At 40.4% G+C, this 21,010-nt stretch overlaps 1 protein-coding gene across 1 annotated transcript in view; it reads right to left on the bottom strand.

Annotated features, from left to right (window-relative positions):
- The window catches only part of Scn11a (sodium voltage-gated channel alpha subunit 11), a 115,463-nt gene that overhangs the window by 45,146 nt on the left and 49,307 nt on the right, over positions 1–21,010 (bottom strand). Inside the window, 7 exon segments of the mRNA XM_047531029.1 lie at positions 105–467; positions 9,762–9,926; positions 13,403–13,641; positions 14,808–14,937; positions 18,113–18,286; positions 19,042–19,239; positions 19,832–19,973. Of these exon segments, the coding sequence (XP_047386985.1) occupies positions 105–467; positions 9,762–9,926; positions 13,403–13,641; positions 14,808–14,937; positions 18,113–18,286; positions 19,042–19,239; positions 19,832–19,973 (1,411 nt within the window).

Below are 21,010 nucleotides of genomic sequence, written 5' to 3'. Positions count from 1 at the left end.
ATATGTAGAATTATGATTGTCACTAGCAAAGTGTTGCAAAAGAAGCATTTGAGAGAGACACATTTTTCCCTCTTTTTGAAAAAAAAAATATCTAAGAGACTCACCACGAGTTTTCCTATTATCAAGATCAAGACAAAGACAATAATGCACAGCGGTCCGTCAACTTCTTGCATACACGCCCACATGTTTTCGATCCATTCCCCACAGAGGATGCGGAATACCACCAGGAAGGAGTGGTAAAAATCCCCCATGTGCCAGCGCCGAAAACACAAGTCTCCAGAACAGAGGTGTTGACTCTTTCGGCAACCGAATTTAGAGCCAAAAAGCTGCATGCCAACTACAGAAAAAATAAAGATCACAATGGCCAGGACCACAGTCAGGTGTCCAAGAGCTCCAACAGAGTGGCCGATTATCTTAATTAGTGTATTTAAAGTTGGCCAGGATTTGGCTAACTTGAAGACCCTCAGCTGTAAAAAAAAAAAAAAAAAAAAAAAAGACAACAAACAAAAATGGAAGAAAATCCCGTTAAAAACCAACTCCATTTGCTCATCTATGAAGCATATGACATATTCCTAAATCACAGCACTTATAACTTAAAAACTTAGTTTCAAGTTAACTACCAACTTCCTGTCTCTTTGTCATTTAAAAATAGAAATATTTTGTTCTAATTTACTTTACAGATAAAGATTTGGGGTTTAGAATGGCAATTGAACATACATATTTATTGTATAAAATGAATGTTTTTAAATTCTATCTAATATACCAGGTGTCACCAAACTCGGGCCTCTGGGCCATTTGTAGCTCATCACCTGTTCCATGTACCTGAGACAAGGATGTCCATTCTCAATGTAGTACTGGAAGTACTAGCCAGAGCAGTCAGGCAAGGGAAAGAAAAAAGGCCATCCAATTTAGAAAAGAGGGGGTTAAATTATACTGTTTGCAGATGACATGCTACAGACAAGCACGTCTAAGAACACTCCACCACAAACAAACAAAATTATTTGAAATAGTGAACAGAAGTTATAGGATACAAAATCAATGTACACAAATTAGTAGAGTTTCTAAATGTCAATAGAAAATTATCTTTTTAAAATTTTCAAGAAACAGTCCCATTTATAGTAGCTATAAAAAATAAATAAAATACATAGGAATAAATTTAACCAAGGTGGTAAAAGATTTCTACAATATAAATTATTTTAAACGTTGATAAGAGGGATTGAAGAGGATACCAAAAAAAAAAAAAAAAAAAAAATGGAAACACATCCCGTATTTCCATTCATGGATTGGAAGAACTGATATTGTTAAAATGTCTATACTACCCAAAATTATCTACAAATTCAGTGCAATCCCTATCAGAATACCAATGTATTCTTTGTAGAACTAGAAAGAGTAATCCTAAAATTTGCATGGAACCACAAAAGACTCAAAAGAGTTAAAGCAATCCTGAGCAAAAAGAACAAAGCAGAAGGCATTACACTACCTGACTTCAAAATATACCATGAAGAGTTAGCAATCCAAACAGCATGGCAGTGCCATAAAAGCAGACCAATAGAGTAGTGAACCTAGAAGTAAATCCATGCATCTACTGCTAATTGTTTTTTGACAAATCTACTAAGAACACACATTGAAGGACAATCTTTACAAAAAATGCTATAGGGAAAAGTGGATATCTGCATGCAGAAGAATGAAGCTAGGTGAATATCTCTCATCATATCCAAAAACCCAAACTGGATTAAAGACTTAAGTGTAAGATCTGATACTATGAAAATACCAGAAAAACAAACAAACATGGGAACACTTAGAACATTGGATTAGGCAAGGGTTTTTTGGACAAGACCTCCAAAGCACAGGAAAAGAAAGAAAGAAAAGAAAGAAAAGAAAGAAAGAAAGAAAGAAAGAAAGAAAGAAAGAAAGAAAGAAAGAAAGAAAGATTACATCAAACTAAAAAGTTTTTGCACAGCAAAGAAAACAATCAATGGTATGTAGAGATGACCTGAAGAATAGGGGAAAATATTTGCAAGCTGTACATCTGACAAGGTTAACAGAATATATAAACTCAACAGTAAAAAACAAATTATCTAATTATAAAATGGGAGCTTCTCCAGGTTCTCCGAACGGAACTGGCCCGCTAGTGAGAGCCTGTCTGAACAGAGCACGCTCCGAGTCCCGGAGCCCCTGCAGTGCAGTGTACTCCTGCAAAGAACCAGCGGAGAGCCTCGATCTGCAGTCAGCCTCAGGGATAAGGGCAGGGCAGCCGGAGACCTCTTCAGGCGGCTCTGCCCACTCCGGCTGCGGGCTCTCTTCACGGGGCGATCCAAGATGGCGGCCTAGAGGGAGACTGCACCTCCGGTCGCTCCACAACCCAGGAGTTAAGAAGGGGAGGCATTGAGAGACTCGGACTGAAGTGGAGCCACGGGTGAGTCTGCCCACTGGGTAAAGCTCGGCCCGGGGGGCAGGCCCAGATAGAGGTGGCTTATCGGAGCCGGGCAGGGCAGCTAGAGTCATCCACAGGCAGTCCTGCGCACTCCGGCGGTGGGCCCCGCCCACACAGCCAGCTTCTCCAGGTTCTCCGAACGGAACTGGCCCGCTAGTGAGAGCCTGTCTGAACAGAGCAGGCTCCGAGTCCCGGAGCCGCTGCAGTGCAGTGTACTCCTGCAAAGAACCAGCGGAGAGCCTCGATCTGCAATCAGCCTCAGGGATAAGGGCAGGGCAGCCGGAGACCTCTTCAGGCGGCTCTGCCCACTCCGGCTGCGGGCTCTCTTCACGGGGCGATCCAAGATGGCGGCCTAGAGGGAGACTGCACCCCCGGTCGCTCCACAACCCAGGAGTTAAGAAGGGGAGGCATTGAGAGACTCGGACTGAAGTGGAGCCACGGGTGAGTCTGCCCACTGGGTAAAGCTCAGCCCGGGTGGCAGGCCCAGATAGAGGTGGCTTAGCAGAGCCGGGCAGGGCAGCTTGAGTCTTCCCAAGGTAGTCTGCCACACTCCGGCAGTGGGCTCTTCCCACACGGCCAGCTGCACGGTGCAGGCCCACAGTGAGAGCATTTCCGCACAGAGCCAGTTCCAAAACGTGGAACCAGTAGGGGGCTAGGGGCAGTATTCTTCGAATGAGCTGCTTTATCAGATTCCTCCAAGACATCAGGCTACTGAAGGCTGGGAGGTGATACACTGGAAATCTACTGGGACACTATAAGCCAATAGTGGAAAACTGCAATATCTCAGGGTCCCACTGACAACTGACCATTATGAGAAAACAAGGGAAGAAAATGTCCCAAACAAACCTAGATACTACATCAATAAAACCCAATGACAGCAGAGCAGAAGAAATGTCAGAAAGGGAGTTCAGAATGTACGTAATTAAAACGATCAGGGAAGCTAATGAGGAGATGAAAGAGCAAATGCAGGCATTGAAGGAGGAGATGAAAGAGCAAATGCAGGCATTAAATGATCGCACCAATCAACAGTTAAAAGACCAAATACGGGAAGCAAGAGATCATTTCAATAAAGAGTTAGAGATACTGAAAAAAAACCAAACTGAAATCCTTGAAATGAAGGAAACAATAAACCAAGTTAAAAACTCCATAGAAAGCATAACCAATAGGATAGAACACCTGGAAGACAGAACCTCAGACATTGAAGACAAAATATTTAACCTTGAAAACAAAGTGGAACAAACAGAGAAGATGGTAAGAAATCATGAACAGAATCTCCAAGAACTATGGGATATCATGAAAAGGCCAAATTTGAGAATTATTGGGATTGAGGAAGGCTTAGAGAAACAAACCAAAGGAATGAACAATCTATTCAATGAAATAATAACAGAAAATTTCCCAAATCTGAAGAACGAAATGGAAAACCAAGTACAAGAGGCTTATAGAACTCCAAACATACAAAATTACAACAGACCCACACCAAGGCACATTATTATGAAAATACCTAACATACAAAATAAAGACAGAATTTTAAAGGCCGCGAGAGAAAAGAATCAAATTACATTCAGAGGGAAACCAATAAGAATATCAGCAGATTTTTCAATCCAGACCCTAAAAGCTAGAAGGGCCTGGAACAACATATACCAAGCTCTGAAAGAAAATGGATGCCAACCAAGAATCTTATACCCAGCAAAACTTACCTTCAAATTTGACGATGAAATAAGATCCTTCCATGATAAACAAAAGCTAAAGGAATTTACAAAAAGAAAGCCAGCATTACAGAACATTCTCAGCAAAATATTCCATGAGGAAGAGATGAAAAACAACGATGCAAATCAGCAACAGGAGGCGCTAGCCTAAAGGAATAGCCAAATAAAGGAGAAACCAAATCATGTCAAAAACAAATATGAGTCAATTGACTGGGAATACAAATCATATCACAATAATAACCCTGAATGTTAATGGCCTGAATTCATCAATCAAAAGACACAGACTGGCAGATTGGATTAAAAAGAAAAATCCAACAATATGCTGCCTGCAAGAGACACATCTCATAGAAAGAGACACCCATAGACTAAAGGTGAAAGGATGGGGAAAAACATACCATGCACACGGACACAGCAAAAAAGCTGGAGTATCCATCCTCATCTCAGATAATGTGGACTTCAAACCAAAACTAGTCAGAAGGGATAAAGAAGGACATTACATGCTGCTTAAGGGAAGCATAAATCAGCAAGACATAACAATCATAAATATCTATGCCCCGAACATTGGCTCATCCACGTACGTCAAACAAATCCTTCTCAATTCCAGAAACCAAATAGACCACAACACAATAATACTAGGCGATTTTAACACACCTCTCTCACCACTGGATAGATCGTCCAAACAAAAATTGAATAAAGAAACTATAGATCTCAACAACACAATCAGCAATTTAGACTTAACGGACATATATAGAATATACCATCCAACACAGAATGAATACACTTTCTTCTCAGCAGCACATGGATCCTTCTCTAAAATAGACCATATTTTATGCCACAAAGCTACTGTTAGTAAATACAAGAAGATAGAGATACTACCTTGTACTCTATCAGATCATAATGGATTGAAATTAGAAATAAATGACAGAATAAAAAACAGAAACTTCTCCAATACCTGGAGACTAAATAATACACTATTATATGATGAATGGATAACAGAAGACATCAGGAGGGAAATAAAAAAATTCTTAGAAGTAAACGAGAACAAAGACACATCATATCAAAATCTCTGGGACACTATGAAAGCAGTACTTAGAGGAAGATTTATTTCATGGGGTGCATTCAAAAAAAGAAGTAGAAATCAACAAATAAACGACTTAACACTACAGCTCAAAGCACTAGAAAAAGAAGAGCAGACCAATACCAAAAGTAGTAGAAGACAGGAAATAGTTAAAATCAGAGCCGAAATCAACGAAATCGAAACAAAAGAAACAATCGGAAAAATTAATAAAATAAATAGTTGGTTCTTTGAAAAAATAAATAAAATTGATAAACCCTTAGCCACACTAACAAAGAGAAAGAGGGAGAAAACTCAAATTACTAAAATTCGGAATGAACAAGGAAACATCACAACAGACACGAGTGAAATACAAAACATAATTAGAAGCTATTTCGAAAATCTATACTCCAACAAAACAGAAAACCTTGAAGACATCAACAAATTTCTAGAGACATATGAACTACCTAAACTGAATGAGGAGGACATACACAACTTAAATAAACCAATTTCAAGCAATGAAATAGAAGAGGTCATCAAAAGCCTACCAACAAAGAAAAGTCCAGGACCAGATGGGTTCTCAGCCGAGTTCTACAAAACCTTTAAAGAAGAGCTCATTCCAATACTCCTCAAACTATTCCATGAAATAGAAGAGGAGGGAACCCTACCAAACTCATTCTATGAAGCCAATATCACCCTGATACCTAAACCAGACAGAGACACATCAAGGAAAGAAAATTTCAGACCAATATCCTTAATGAACATCGATGCAAAAATTCTCAACAAAATTTTAGCAAATCGCATACAAATATATATTAAAAAGATAGTGCACCACGATCAAGTGGGTTTTATCCCAGGGATGCAAGGTTGGTTCAACATTCGGAAATCAATAAATGTCATTCACCATATCAACAGACTTAAAGTTAAGAATCACATGATTATTTCAATAGATGCAGAAAAAGCATTTGATAAAATACAGCATCCCTTCATGCTCAAAACACTAGAAAAAATTGGGGTAATGGGAACATTCCTAAACATTATAAAGGCCATCTATGCTAAGCCCATGGCTAATATCATTCTAAATGGTGAAAAACTGAAAGCGTTCCCCCTAAAAACTGGAACAAGGCAGGGATGCCCTCTTTCACCGCTTCTATTCAACATCGTCCTTGAGACTCTAGCCAGAGCAATCAGACAAACCAAAGAAATTAAAGGGATACGAATAGGAAAAGAAGAACTCAAACTATCCCTGTTCGCTGATGACATGATTATATATTTAGAGGAACCTGGAAATTCCACCAGAAAACTTTTAGAACTCATAAGTGAATTCAGTAAAGTAGCAGGTTACAAGATCAATGCTCATAAATCCAATGCATTTTTATACATAAGTGATGAATCTTCAGAAAGAGAAATTAGGAAAACTACCCCATTCACAATAGCATCGAAGAAAATAAAATACTTGGGAATCAATCTCACAAAAGAGGTGAAAGACCTCTACAATGAGAACTACAGAACACTAAAGAAAGAAATTCAAGAAAACCTTAGAAGATGGAAAGATCTCCCATGTTCCTGGATAGGCAGAATTAATATCGTCAAAATGGCTATACTACCTAAAGTGCTATACAGATTCAATGCAATTCCAATTAAAATCCCAATGATGTACCTCGCAGAAATAGAGCAAGCAATTATGAAATTCATCTGGAAGAATAAAAAACCTAGAATAGCTAAAGCAATCCTCAGTAGCAAGAGCGAAGCAGGGGGTATTGCAATACCAGATCTTCAACTCTACTACAAAGCAATAGTAACAAAAACGGCATGGTATTGGTACCAAAATAGACAGGTAGATCAATGGTACAGAATAGAGGACATGGACACAAACCCAAATAAATACAATTTTCTCATACTAGACAAAGGTTCCAACAATATGCAATGGAGAAAAGATAGCCTCTTCAACAAATGGTGCTGGGAAAACTGGAAAACTATATGCAATAGAATGAAACTAAACCCCTATCTCTCACCCTACACAAAACTCAACTCAAAATGGATCAAGGACCTCGGAATCAGACCAGAGACCCTGCATCTTATAGAAGAAAAAGTAGGTCCAAATCTTCAACTTGTTGGCTCAGGATCAGATTTCCTTAACAGGACTCCCATAGCACAAGAAATAAAAGCAAGAATAAACAACTGGGATAGATTCAAACTAAAAAGCTTTCTGTCAGCAAAGGAAACTATCAGAAATGTGAAGAGAGAGCCTACAGAGTGGGAGAATATCTTTGCCAACCATACCTCAGATAGAGCGCTAATTTCCAGAATCTATAAAGAACTCAAAAAACTCTACACGAAGAATACAAATAATCCAATCAACAAATGGGCTAAGGAAATGAACAGACACTTCACAGAAGAAGATGTACAAGTAATCACCAGATATATGAAAAAATGTTCAACATCCCTAGTAATAAGGGAAATGCAAATCAAAACTACCCTAAGATTTCATCTCACCCCAATTAGAATGGCGATTATCAAGAATACAAGCAACAATAGGTGTTGGCGAGGATGTGGTGAAAAAGGAACACTCATACATTGCTGGTGGGGTTGCAAATTAGTGCAACCACTCTGGAAAGCAGTGTGGAGATTCCTCAGAAAGCTTGGAATGGAAACACCATTTGACCCAGCTATCCCACTCCTTGGCCTATACCCAAAGGACTTAAAAGCAGCATACTACAGAGATACAGCCACATCAATGTTCATTGCTGCTCAATTCACCATAGCCAGATTGTGGAACCAACCTAGATGTCCTTCGGTTGATGAATGGATAAAGAAACTGTGGCATATTTATACAATGGAATATTACTCCGCAATGAAGAATGATAAAATTATGGCATTTGTAGGCAAATGGTCGAAATTGGAGAATATCATGCTAAGTGAGATAAGCCAATCTCAAAAAACTAAAGGACGAATGATCTCGCTGATAAGCGGATGAGGACATATAATGGGGGGTGGGAGGGGCTAGCATTAGGTTTAGGGTTAGGTTTAGAGTTAGGCTAAGGAGAGCAGTAAGAATGAAGGAAAGAAGGACTGTGTAGAGGGAAAAGAGGGGTGGGAGGGGTGGGGGGGAGGGGAAAAATATAATAAACATCATTACCCTATGTAAACGTAAAAAAAAAATAAATAAATAAATTAAAAAAAATAATTATAAAATGGGCAGTAGATCAAAAGGGACATTTTTCAAAAGAAGGCATACAAATGACCAACCAAAAATGCTTGGCATCTCTAATCATCAGGGAAATGCAAATCAAAACTACAGTGAGCTGTCACCTCACTCCAGTTAGCACTGCAAGCTCTGTTACTCTGCCCTAATTTTGTTCTACCTAGGTGGTCTAGCTGAATTTTTACCTGACCCTACTAATGCTTATCATCGAAGGCAGAAGTTCTTTAGTTGAGCTGGCTGAAACTAGAAGGATCCAAGAGAGTTGGCCAGAGTGACCCCATCTTCATACTGAATGACACCTTCCCCCAGCACCATGACAATTGGCAATGACCCTGACAACAACCAAAGAATCATAAAAAGGAACAAAAAGAGGTTGGTGCCTGAATTTCCTGAAAATCTCTGCCCATTCCCCTGAATTTGCCTTTAGTCACCTATCCCTTCCCCTCATTTTTCAAAATCCTATACTTATAAACTTCCAAACCCAAAGGGGCAGGAAGTTGGTTTGCAAGTTCATCTCCTCACTTCTATTCTTGGCCAAGAATACAAGTCTCCTCCCCTGCTCAGTGGGTGCTCATTCTTGTTATTGGTTCTATGATTCCACGAGGAAAAAATACCCAGCCTTTGGGGTCAAACTTGGTTGGTAACATTATCAAAAAGACAAGAAGTACTGGTGAGTATGTGGAGAAAAGGGAACCCTGGCACACTATTGGTGGGAATATAAATTCATACAATCACTATGGAAAACAGTATGGAGGTTACTAAAAAAAAAAAAAAAAAAAAAAAAATAGAACTACTGTCTGATCCTGTGATCTCACTCCTGGGTATACATTCAAAGGAAATGAAATCAGTTTACTGAAGTGACATATGCACTCCCATTTTCACTGCTGGGCTAATCATAAAAACCAAATAAATGTGTAAGTGACCATCAACTAGCAAATGGATAAAGAAAATGTGATGAGGTGTTCTGAGACAGCACCTGTGGGCAGCACAAATCCCTCTCATGGGCTCTACAGTCTACACCCTCATTGGTGAGTCCAGATGTGAGGGTGTCTGCCTCAGAGTTCAATGGCAGAAGAGAGTTTTGCAGGGTCATATAAAACAGAGAGAGCAGAGTCTTGACCCTGGAAAACACAATTTTTATATCCAATCACCTAAAGGTCATCTCAGTGGGGAGACAGAATAGGACTTTATTTGAGAGAAGACTCCCTGAGACTCCCAAGGCTATTACAATTTTGAGTGTCAGGAGGAGTACATATTTTATTCTAGGGTTAAAATGAATTAAATTTTAGTCCAAGTTAGTCATTGGATTTACTCAAGATTCTTCAATATGGACAACTATGTTAGGCAGTGAAAGATCCTTACCACTCTGAAGGAACGCAAGAAGGACCACTTTGAATATATGATTTCTGCAAAACTCAGAACAGCTACGATGCTGTCAAAAATGTTCCAGCCTTGGCGAAAGTAGTGGTAAGGATCAAGTGCAATGATTTTTAGGCACATTTCTGCTATAAAAATGCCACTGAAAACCTGCAGTGAGAGGAAGAAGGAGAAAAGACACACTTTTAAGAATGCTCCACAGGAATTGCAGAGGTTACAAAGAAATAAAAAGTATTCTTGTGGTTGATACAATGTACTCTAAAGTCCATACAATGGAACCCTTTATGCAGTAGCTTGGCTCCTCTCAATCATTATCCATGGTGCCCAGCCCAATGCTATCAAGCTCATAGATGTCGGGATGGAAAATGAATATTATTTCCTATTCTGTTGAAAAATAAGGTAAAACTGGATCTTTGGCTATTAGCTGAGTGATAGAAAATGTCAGGCAATTCCTCCTCAGCATTATCCTTACCAATTTAAAACTCCCAAATTGAGGGTGGGAGGGCAAGGTAAGATGAGGTAAACAACAGCTCTGAAAACTCAGGATAGCCTCCATAAACCAGCCCAGGAAGAGTTCACTTAACCGCTCAATCACAACACCTTGATTTAAATTTAAAAAAAAAAAAAAAAAAAAGTTTTTGTTTTTTTTAGAGTGACCCAGAGTCGAGAATTAGAAAACACCACCTGGAATACAAAAATGTCTTTGAATAGCTCAACATAAACCCTCCACTGGTTATAGGTGAAAGGACTAGTGAATCTGAATACAGCCTTCAAAACTCACTGAGGACACAGTGAGTTTTTATCATTCCACAGCGGAGACATTATCACCTTATGTACATATAGGACTGCATGACCGATGTGAGCCTACAATATGTATAATCAGAAAAATGAGAAATTACACTCTGTGTATGATCTATCAAAATGTACAAATACATTCTACTGTCATGTACAACTAATTAAAACAGATTAAAAATTAATTAAAAATTTAAAAAACATATCAGAATAGGAAGAAGGGGTAAGAGACATAAAAAATGTTATGTGTGTTCCTCATGAACAAAAATAAATTATTTTGTCTTTGTCTCTGATAACTAAATAAATACGGGCTTAAGAAGTTTGTAAAATGTTTACTAAGTAGTAGCCATATTAAAACTAAATATTCTCCCAATCCGCACACAAGATAAAGCAAACCATTTCTTCATAGCAAATAGCGCTCTCTCTCTCTCTCTCTCTCTCTCTCTCTCTCTCTCTCTCTCTCTCACACACACACACACACACACACACACACACATACACACACACATTAATAAATAGAAATTGGAAAAAAAAAACAAAGTATGAAGATAATAAAGTAATATTAAAAGGATTAAACTCTTTGAAAATATTGCCAGTAATACTGCAATACAGAGAGTCTACTGCATTTCTGGGTGAAAAACCCATAAATACAAGGAGATAGTTTAAAACTGACTCTCAGGTTAGAAAAGTCTAAAGTTGGTTGATAATTCACTATTGTTTAAAATAAATGCTACATAAAGTCTTGACAATTATGGCTTTATGTTCTTAATTAAAACAATTTGCCATAAAAACATAAATGATTAAATCTTATTAAAAGTAGCAGATTGTTTTTATAAACAATGCAAAGATTTATTATTATGAAAAACCTGTCTAACATAAAATGGCACAAGTTAAAAATAAAGGGATCGGCCAAGATATATCCAGTCGAGTGACAGGGCCAAGGAAACTCAAGCTTGTCTTCCCATTAAATTCTGTTGCATACTACTTACTTCTCAATGCCATGATCAGTATCTGAAAGCGTACAACAGCACCTGTCCTGGGTAGTTATGGACTGCTCTATGCCCCCTGTGACTCTCCCTCCTCCTCTTGCCTCCTTAGGTTTTAGGTGTCGAAAGCCCTAGATGCTTTGGGTCCATTGGTTTTGTCAAGCTAATCCAGTTGCTATTTATGGCATCTTGGGAGCTTAATGTACTCCTTGATCTGAACAATCCCTAAACATGGAGAGTCCATTGTTACTGAACTCCACAGACTAGCTTAATCCTTGTCCATCCGTCAGAGAAGGGGAGATTTGAATATGTTTCTTGAAACTCATGACTCAAAAGCCCCCACCCGCCAGCACCACAGTGAGTGCAACCAATGATGAGCTGGTCGCCATCTTTGTATTGCCTGTCTAGGGAGTGGGGCACACGGAAAGGAAATGGAAGCTATGTGGACAGTTTGACATGTTTCCTGTCAATTTTTAAGAGCTGGGGTGTAGCTGCTGAGTGTGTACTTGGAAAACAATCATGTTCCTGGGACTCCTTCTGCTTCTGGAAAGAGTAAAGAAGAATGTCATTCAATCAGCTGGCTTCTAACTAGAAAAAGTAGCTTCATTTCAATGCTCAGGATCCCTAATCAGTGGGAAATTTGAGAAAGAAAATAAAATCAACAAACAAACATAAATGCATGTATATACACACACACATATTGCAATGCTAATATGATCATATTGAGTTTCTTCTTTGCATTTCCCATATTTATATTTTCCTTTAAATTTTTTTAAATCCTGTGTGGCTTTTAAAATTGGAAAAATAAATAAAACTTCATGAAGGAAAAAAAAATAGATGTTCTGTTGAGATTTTTTAGCCAATTAACCCATTAACTAACTACAGTAAAACATCCAATGGCTAATTATGTGTTGTTCCTGATATTTGAGAGACTAATTTTCCCTCCAGAAAAATGCCTTTCAGAAGTGGACAAGCCTCAAAAAGTCTCTTTCCCTGTCTTAATGTTCCCAGTTTAACTGAGTCTAGATCCATTCCATGAGAAACACTGAAATAGGCTCAAGTCTGGGTGCTCACCCTGAATGCTTTACATCTTCTCCTAGGAAAGTGAACCCCCCACAGCTTGCAGGCCCTGACTCATCTTCCAGGGACAACACCTAAGTAATGACTTTGTTTTATGACAAATAATGTTGTCAGTATCACTGGGGATCATGGTAGTCAATACCAAGGGTCTCTGGATGTGATGATATTTTCCTGATTATCCCAACTCGTTGACCTTTTAAGATGTCTACTTGTGCCAGGTGAGGTGGCGGTGCATGCCTGTAATACCATCGACTCAGGAGGCTGAGGCAGGCAGATCGCAAGTTTGAGGCCAGCCTCAGTAACTTAGGAAGGTCCTAAGCAGTTTACAGAGACTCTGTCTCAAAAATAAAAAGTGTTTGTGATGTTACTCAGTGGTTAAGCGCCCCTGGGTTTAATCCCTGGTACAAACAAACAAAAAGATGTCTACTTGTTTCTGACTTACCAGTAGGTACTAAAGAGGTATCTTGACCTACTAGAGGGCCAACATGGGACCCTTGGAACATTATTCAGATAAACTGGGTAGAAATAAAATCCTGAGCTGGGGATATAACTCAGTTGGTAGAGTTCTTGCCTAGCATGCACAAGACCCTGTATTCAATCCCCAGCACCACCAAAAATAAAATCCTGACAGTCATATTTTCCCTCTACTCCACTTACAGAGACCAAAGACTTAGTTTAGGTTAGGCCACTCACAAAATATTTAGACTCTGAAAGAACCCTAATTCATAATTGGAAATATAATTTATATTTCACAAAGCCTAAATTTACCCAATTCCCTGTTTGTAATATGGTCCTCAAATACTTGTCCATATTGTTATGCTCCATGGCCAAGAAGATGGTATTGATTATGATGCAGATGGTGATAGCCAGTTCAGTAAAAGGATCGGTCATCACAAATCTCAGGGTCTTCTTAATGCACAGCCACTGGGGACTGCAGTTCCACACGAGGTATCTGGATGCCAGGTTTTCCCCACATGGGAGACAAGGTTCCTGTGATTTTTCTTGTTCTGGAGAAGGAGAAAGAAAGAGTGACTGAGGAGTCAGCTCTGAAGTCTCCAGCTGCTCTTTGCCCAAGTATATTCCTTCCTCCCTCCTTCCCGGATCTCCTAGGATCAATGCTCAAACAGGGCACTGTCTTGTGTAGCCAGAAAAGCTTTCCAGCCAGTCACAGATGATTCACCACATACAACCCACACGAGGGACGGTCAAAAACATCAAGTCTCTACGCTTACGGAGCCTCCAGGGCTGGGCTGCACTGTTAGAGATGCAGATGTGGAAGTCAATGCTGACTAGCTGGGAACCCATGAGAGAGATACAGGCACAAGCTCTGTCCTCTCAAGACGCTATAGTGATGGCTGTAACACAGGCACTGGGGACTGACCAGGGCTTGAGGGAAGGGTATCCATAAGCACTTGAACAATAAAAGGCACCTTATGAGCTGCTTGAGATCAGACCACGAGGCATTAGCACCCCTGACTTCTTTGGCACCATTTCATGGACTACCACAAGCCAAATGAGGCAATGCGATAGGCTCACGGGTGCTAAGGAATCCGTATGAACCCACCCTTGCAAGACCCTTGCAAGACACTAGCCCCTTAATTGGGGCCCTATTACCTGCTATTAATTAGGTCATCTCATAGTTCCATCTCGTCTATATAGGTCTTTTATTGCCCAAACCAGATTCCTGACTAATGACAACTGCCACCTCCTAGAAAAGTCTTAAGTCTTCTTATTTTAGCTGTCATTGTTACTCAGACCTCTTGCAACTGCCTGGCCTGCTTGTGAGGCCCCATCTGTGCACTTGGTCTGAAGTGTCATCCTACATTTAGCCAGTTCCCATCACTACCAGAGGGCCCACTCAGAGTGGCACTTAGTTAAGAGAGGGCCATTTCATTCAAGTCACTTTGCTGACATGTTCTGAAAAGGTATAGGAAGTTCCAATTTGCAAGATGGTACAGTGGGCCTCTTTTGTGAAGGGCTTTTGGAGAACTGGAGGGGAAGATGATGGAAGGATGTCATGGAAGGACATCACTGAAGTGAGTCTTTCCCCTTGCAAGCATAAGGTCCTGGGTTCAATCCCAGCACTACAAAAAAAAAAAAAAAAAAAAAAAAAAAGAAGAAGAAGAAGAAGAAAGAAACGAGCCTTTCCCTTGGACTGGGAGGTAGAACTTACCATGCACAGTGATGGTGAGGATGCTAACAGCACTTAGTGCCCTTTGTCTTTGGAAGGGATCTCCATGCTCATCAAACAGGTCCACTGGCAGGTTCTGGGACAGTTGTTTGGTTTTCTCTAGAAGAGGCGGCTGTAAGAGAAGGCATGGTGAACTTTCTGAAGGCAGGCAGGGGCTCCCTCTCTCTAAAATTTCACATACTACTTTGTCTCAATGCTATGGGCAATGAAGGTGCTTGACAGTGCATTAAGGTCTACTAACTTCATCCTCAAGGCATGCCAAATGTTCACTTTTCTTATTCCACATTTAACAGATCAGAAAAACATGGTTTAGCCATTTATATTTCTTATGCATGCACATTTTCACCTACAGAAACTTTACTTTGTGCTTTATTCAATGTCCACAAAGAACAAGCAAAATTTTACAAAGGCTAGTAAGTAATGGATCCTTGAACGAAAGCAATAAAAAGTCTAATTTGGAAACAATGTTTGCAAAGGCCAGAAGTGGGGGATAGATTTACAAAAGTGGACAGGGGCCATATAGTGAAGGGCTTTGAATGGCTGCACTCGCTAAAAAGAAAAGTCAGTAAACTGGTTGCGGTGGTGTATGCCATAAATCCTAGGGATGCAGAAGACTGGGGCAGGAGGATGGGAAGTTCAAGGAGAATCTGGGGACTTAGTGAGACCCTGTATGAAAAATAAAATAAAAAGGGTTGAGCTACCACTGATGTAGCTCAGTGGTAAAGTGCCCATGGAATCAATCCCCAGTACCAACAACAACAAAAAAGAACAATCGAGCTAGCAATTGTAGCTCAGTAGTGGAGCACTTGCCTAGTAAGCATGAGACCCTGGGTTCAATCTCCAGCAGCAACAACAACAAAGAAAGAGTCCAATTAAATAGCACAAAATCTGTATACCAAATCTCAAGCACTCTCTCAAGCTATGAACAAGGGCTTGTTGATACCCATCTTACCTACATTTCTAAAGTCATTGTAGATCAAAGGATGTAACCCTTCAGCTATCCAGGAAAACTCAGTATCCAGAAGGGCTTATTTGCCCACAGTTTTAACCAAGCAGAGCCTCAATCTATGTAGCCTTTTCTATAGTTATTCCCAGTTCTTGTTAAGGTGGGAGGGATGGTTTATCTAAGGTGTCTGGGTCTTTGTCTAGTGTTTTGTGAAATAAGGAAAAACTTTAAAAATATTAAAGAACATATTTTCAGTCTTTTCTTTATATCATTATCTAATAGAAGAAATCTGTAAATCATGAGCTCTGCCCCCATTTCTGCAGCAGAGACCCATCCCAGCAGTGGATAGAGTCCATCTGGTTGCTTCTGTAAAGGCCCCTGGGTTCTTTTCCCCACCCTGTCATCGGGCACGCACATCCCCCTTCTACCCACAGCTCCCTCTGTTCATCTCAGGACAGTGGCTCTTGCCATCCTTCCTTGGATGTATCTTCAATATTTTCCTCTTCCAATTTTTCTTTTCATAATTAAGCCATTTCTTAAGATCGTCCACCTTAATGATAAGGATGACTTTTCTACTATATATTCCCTCATCTCCTCATTTCTGTATAACACAATCAGTAACCACTCAATATCCCTACCGGGATGTCTCATGGGCACCTCAAAATTGGCACATCCAAAACTCAGCTCGCCATCTTTCCCACCCCCAAATCAAGTTTCTTTCCTCTCAGTAAATGACCTTCCATTGAGTCATCTATCCAAGACCTAAGTCAGGCATCTATCATTCCCATGCTGTATTCAATTCAGTTGCCAGACGTGATCTATACTTTTCTTCAGTTCATGTCATCTGTTCATCCTTCTTCATCCTCGCTGCTCTAACCCTAGTTTAAGCCCCTATCATCTCTTACTTCCATTACTATGGCAACCTCTTCATTCGTTGCCTCTAGTCTTGCCTCCTCCAGTCTGCTCTCTTCAATGCATTCAGCATTTGAAAAACGTGCATCTGGTCATCTCATTCTTTCATTTAAAATCTTTCAGGGCTTCTTACCCCTTGTCCTCAGTGTAAAGGGCAAACCTATCGGCTTGGTTTTCAAGACCTTTTGTATCGTTCCATCTTACCACTACAGCTTCTTGCCATCAACCCTGCCTCATCATACACACGTGCACACAAGTGCACAATCCCGGCCCACACACACACATACACTTAAAACACTCAAATACATGCGAGTGTTCCAGTGGGTCCTGTTCTCTGGCTCACCTTTACTTCCCGGCCTTGCACAGGTCGCTCTCCCAATCAGGGGTGCTTTCCTCCTCCTTTCACCACCCATTCAGCTAAGTACTGTTTTCTGGGAGCCCTTTTCTGACCACTGCTCTTCCTTCCCCCTCCCCCAACTCCCCACCAAGTCTGGGTTGGTTGTCTGAAACAGAGGCAGTGGGTTGCCCCATATAACCTTGGGCCTTGCTGGAAGGCTTCCTCCTGGGACTCAAATCCTCTCTGCCCTATGACACAGCAAGTTAGAAGTACAGGAAAACTGTCTCCAGTCCCCAGCAATCTGTAACCAAGGATGGACTGAAGTTGGTGCACATGTATGCTAACACCCTCGCTCCAGAGGGATTAAACTTCAGCCACCTTCAGGCATAACTGGCTTGATCTTGCACCTTCACTGGGTCTCCTTCCCTCCCAGGTGCCAGTCCTCCCCTGAGGATTGAACAAAAACATCTCTCTGGGATGACTTCCCAAACAATCTACTTGCGACCTAATGTCTTTGGGTTTGCTTCAAAGGGAACCCACACTGACACACAAGGAGGAACTCTGTATCGCCAGGACCTACTACAGTGCCAGGCAAATAGGAATCATGAGAAACAGCTTAAAGAGATGTTTATAAACAAATGTATAATTGAATAGACATATGGATGCATGAAAGTATGTGAAAAAGGATGATTAGATAAATGAGGAAATGAAGAATGAGTGGATTCTTTTTTATATGTATGTTTAATTAATTAATTAATTTATTTTTATATTTTAATTTTTAAATTTGTTCTAATTAGTTGTACATGATGGTAGAATGCATTTATACATTTTGATATGTCATACATAAATAGAGTGCAATCTCTCATTTTTCTGATTATACATATTGCAGGATCACATTGGTCATGCAGTCATACATGTACATGAGGTAATAATGTCTGCTTCACTCTACTATCATTCCTTCCCCCATACCCCTTCCCCTCCCTTCACTCCCCTTTACCTAATATAAAGTAACTCTATTCCTTCGATTAGGTCCATTGACCTGTTCCCCTCCCCCAGTATTATGGTGTCATCAATTCCTTGGACCAGACTTACATTTGGGGGGGACTCTCCATCAGAATCTGATCCTGAAGCTTTGTCTTTCCTAGACTTTCCCTTAAAGAAGGACTTCCTTTTCTTATTTCCAAAGAACTTTCTTTTCTTTGGGGAAAAAGATGAGGCTTGAAGGGAATTAAGTGAACTTCTGTCAATTCCCATGGCAACCAGAGCCTTAGAAAATGAACAAAAGCAATTAACAAATACAATATGCCTCCCCATAAAACAGTTCAGATGACCCCAGCCTCAGGAGCACCACCTCCCCATGGTAGTACTGCATCATTGGGTTGCTCATTGCCTGTCTGGAATATGACAGCTCTGTTTTTATTTACCTGGAAAACATGTCCTGTTTTTGCAGAGATTGCAGTTGTCAGATGCAAGGTTGACTCTCATATCTCTATCACTAACCCTTACCCCATGTCCAGTATGCACTAGGAACTCAATCAATGCTTATGCCTGAGGTTGCAGATGCTAGGGACTTGGAGTGGACTTCCCTATGACAAATCTCTGTAAAGAATGACAAGGAGTATAAAACAAGTCCCTGCCTGGAAATCTTGCAATTGAACTGGGAAATGTAAAGATAGCAGAGAAACCTTAGAATAACCTATAACCACAACAGGGGTTTCAGCAAAGGGAGAGGTCATCATACCTGTTGTTCCAGAGCTCCCTCCCACCCCCAAGCAAAACCCCTGAACAAAAACATCTCCAAATTTCCACAAGAAAGCCTAGAGGAGAGCCTGGATTTACATTATTTCCTAGAGTGGGTACAACACAACCAGCCTGCAGAGGGCTTAAACTCTCAAAAATCACAGGTAGAGAAAGAACTGAGATCAGACCTTGAGGCAGCTTTGAACCTTAGGTCACATTGCCTCTGGGGCCCCTCTGATCCCCTAAGCAGATCCCACAGTTTTGACCTTGCATGTCCCTACCTCTTTCTCCTCCTTTAACAACTGCTGGGCTTCCTGAAACATCTTTTCCTTGGCCTCTGTCTCTGCAGCCACATTCCTGTTCTGCTCCTCATAAGCCATGGTGACAACAGCCAGGGTTAAGTTAATCAGGTAGAAAGAACCCAGGAAGATGACCACCACGAAGAAGAAGACTGAGTAGAGCCCAGAGGTGCGCAGAGTCTGCAAGGAACAGAGCATACGCTTGCATCTGAAGCCTTTTCCATAGAAGAGTGACCATCACTTAAGAAAAATGACACAGCCACAGACAATTGGTCTTTCCCCAGACCTGGGTGACTCAGCGGCCTCAGCATCCTCTGCAGCCTCCCAGCCACCCAGGGACTCCTGAGGATACCCGCTCCTACAGGGAGGAGATGCCGTGCACACATCCTCAGTGACTTTACTATTTTTCACTTCTCAATGGAATTTGTATTTTTGGAAGAGAGAGAGTGAGAGAGAGAGAGACAGAGAGAGAGAAGAGAGAATGCTAGTAGTGGATATTTTGGCAGCAGGAACTCTGGAGAGTCGTAATACTTTTTTGTTTTGTTTTGTTTCATTTTGCACTCTTCTTCCAAATATCACATTTATAATTTTCTTGAAATTTCTAACAGAATTTCTAAAGCAAAATTTAATAATATAGCTCTTAAAGATGTCAGGAATACATGAGAAAAATATGGATGAATGGTAGGCTTTACATAAATAAATATGTAAATAATAGACACAGGGGAAAAAGGAAAGAGTGGGGAAGGAAAAAGAGAGACCATCAACAGGTAACCTGTCGATAAAGCTTCTCCCAGGAATCTTGAGTCATAAGCCGGAACATGGCAAGAAAAGACCAGCCAAAGTTGTCAAAATTCGTGTAACCGTTGTCAGGATTAATTCTGGTGTGGTTGCACGTAGAATTGTTGGGACAGGATCTAGATGTTGGAAACAAGGGAACAGAGAAAGAATTATATTCCCCACAGTCCAACTCCTTCCACCCTGATGTGGTTCTTTTTTTTTTTTAATATTTTTTTTAGATGTTGATAGACCTTTATATTATTCATTTATTTATATGCGGTACTGAGATAAGAACCCAGTACCTCACACATGCTAGGCAAGTGCTCTACCACTGAGCCACAACCCCAGCCCCCTGACACAGCTCTTCAGAGGGTCTTGGGCTTACACCAGAAAGCCCTGGAGGAGTGATGGGAGTATTTCTAGCGCGGCCACCCATTCCTCTGCCAGCCAAGCCTCCCAGGCTTCATCTTCCTGTGGCCACTCATTGACTTCTCTTTCCAATAGATTGATCAATAAATTCATATTAACAAGTTTTTCATTAAAAAATTAAGTGCAGTGACACAGTAACAATAAAAAAGTGCCGATGATACTGTCTCTATCTGTCCTTAGACCTTCAGTATTACTTCCTAGAAGTAACATTTAACAGGTACTTTTGCAAACTTCTAGTATTCCCTGAATACAGTAACAACACACACATACACACACAAACACACACACGCACATCTTTAATAATACACAGTACAAACAGGAGCATGCCTTAAGAGTCTCCTGCATCTGGCTTCTTTCATGCAATAATATAGCTTGGAGATTTTTCTATATCAGCATACAGGGGAATACGTCATTCTTTTCAGATCTTACAGTCTTGATTTATTTTACTACTCTGCTAGTGATGACTATTTAGGTCTTAAAGGTGAACAGTCTTGCTCTTACAAACAGCTGGGCAATGGATATCATTGCCCATTGGTCTTTGCCCATTTTACCAAAGCACACACCATTAAATACATCTATGGGATATAAGGGTATGCACTTGCTTAATTTTCAGTACATGTAGCATTTCGTCACAGGGTGTAAAAGAACTGCACGCACCAAAGAGCTTGTAATGAAATCCACTGCATCATTCTTTAACTGCCATTCCCACATACTACAGTTCAACAATTTCGACTTTTAAATATAT

This window comes from Sciurus carolinensis, chromosome 17, assembly GCF_902686445.1.
Source record: "Sciurus carolinensis chromosome 17, mSciCar1.2, whole genome shotgun sequence".
NCBI lineage: Eukaryota > Metazoa > Chordata > Mammalia > Rodentia > Sciuridae > Sciurus > Sciurus carolinensis.
Note: the sequence above shows the minus strand (reverse complement) of the source record. Positions and strands in the feature narration are given on the sequence as shown.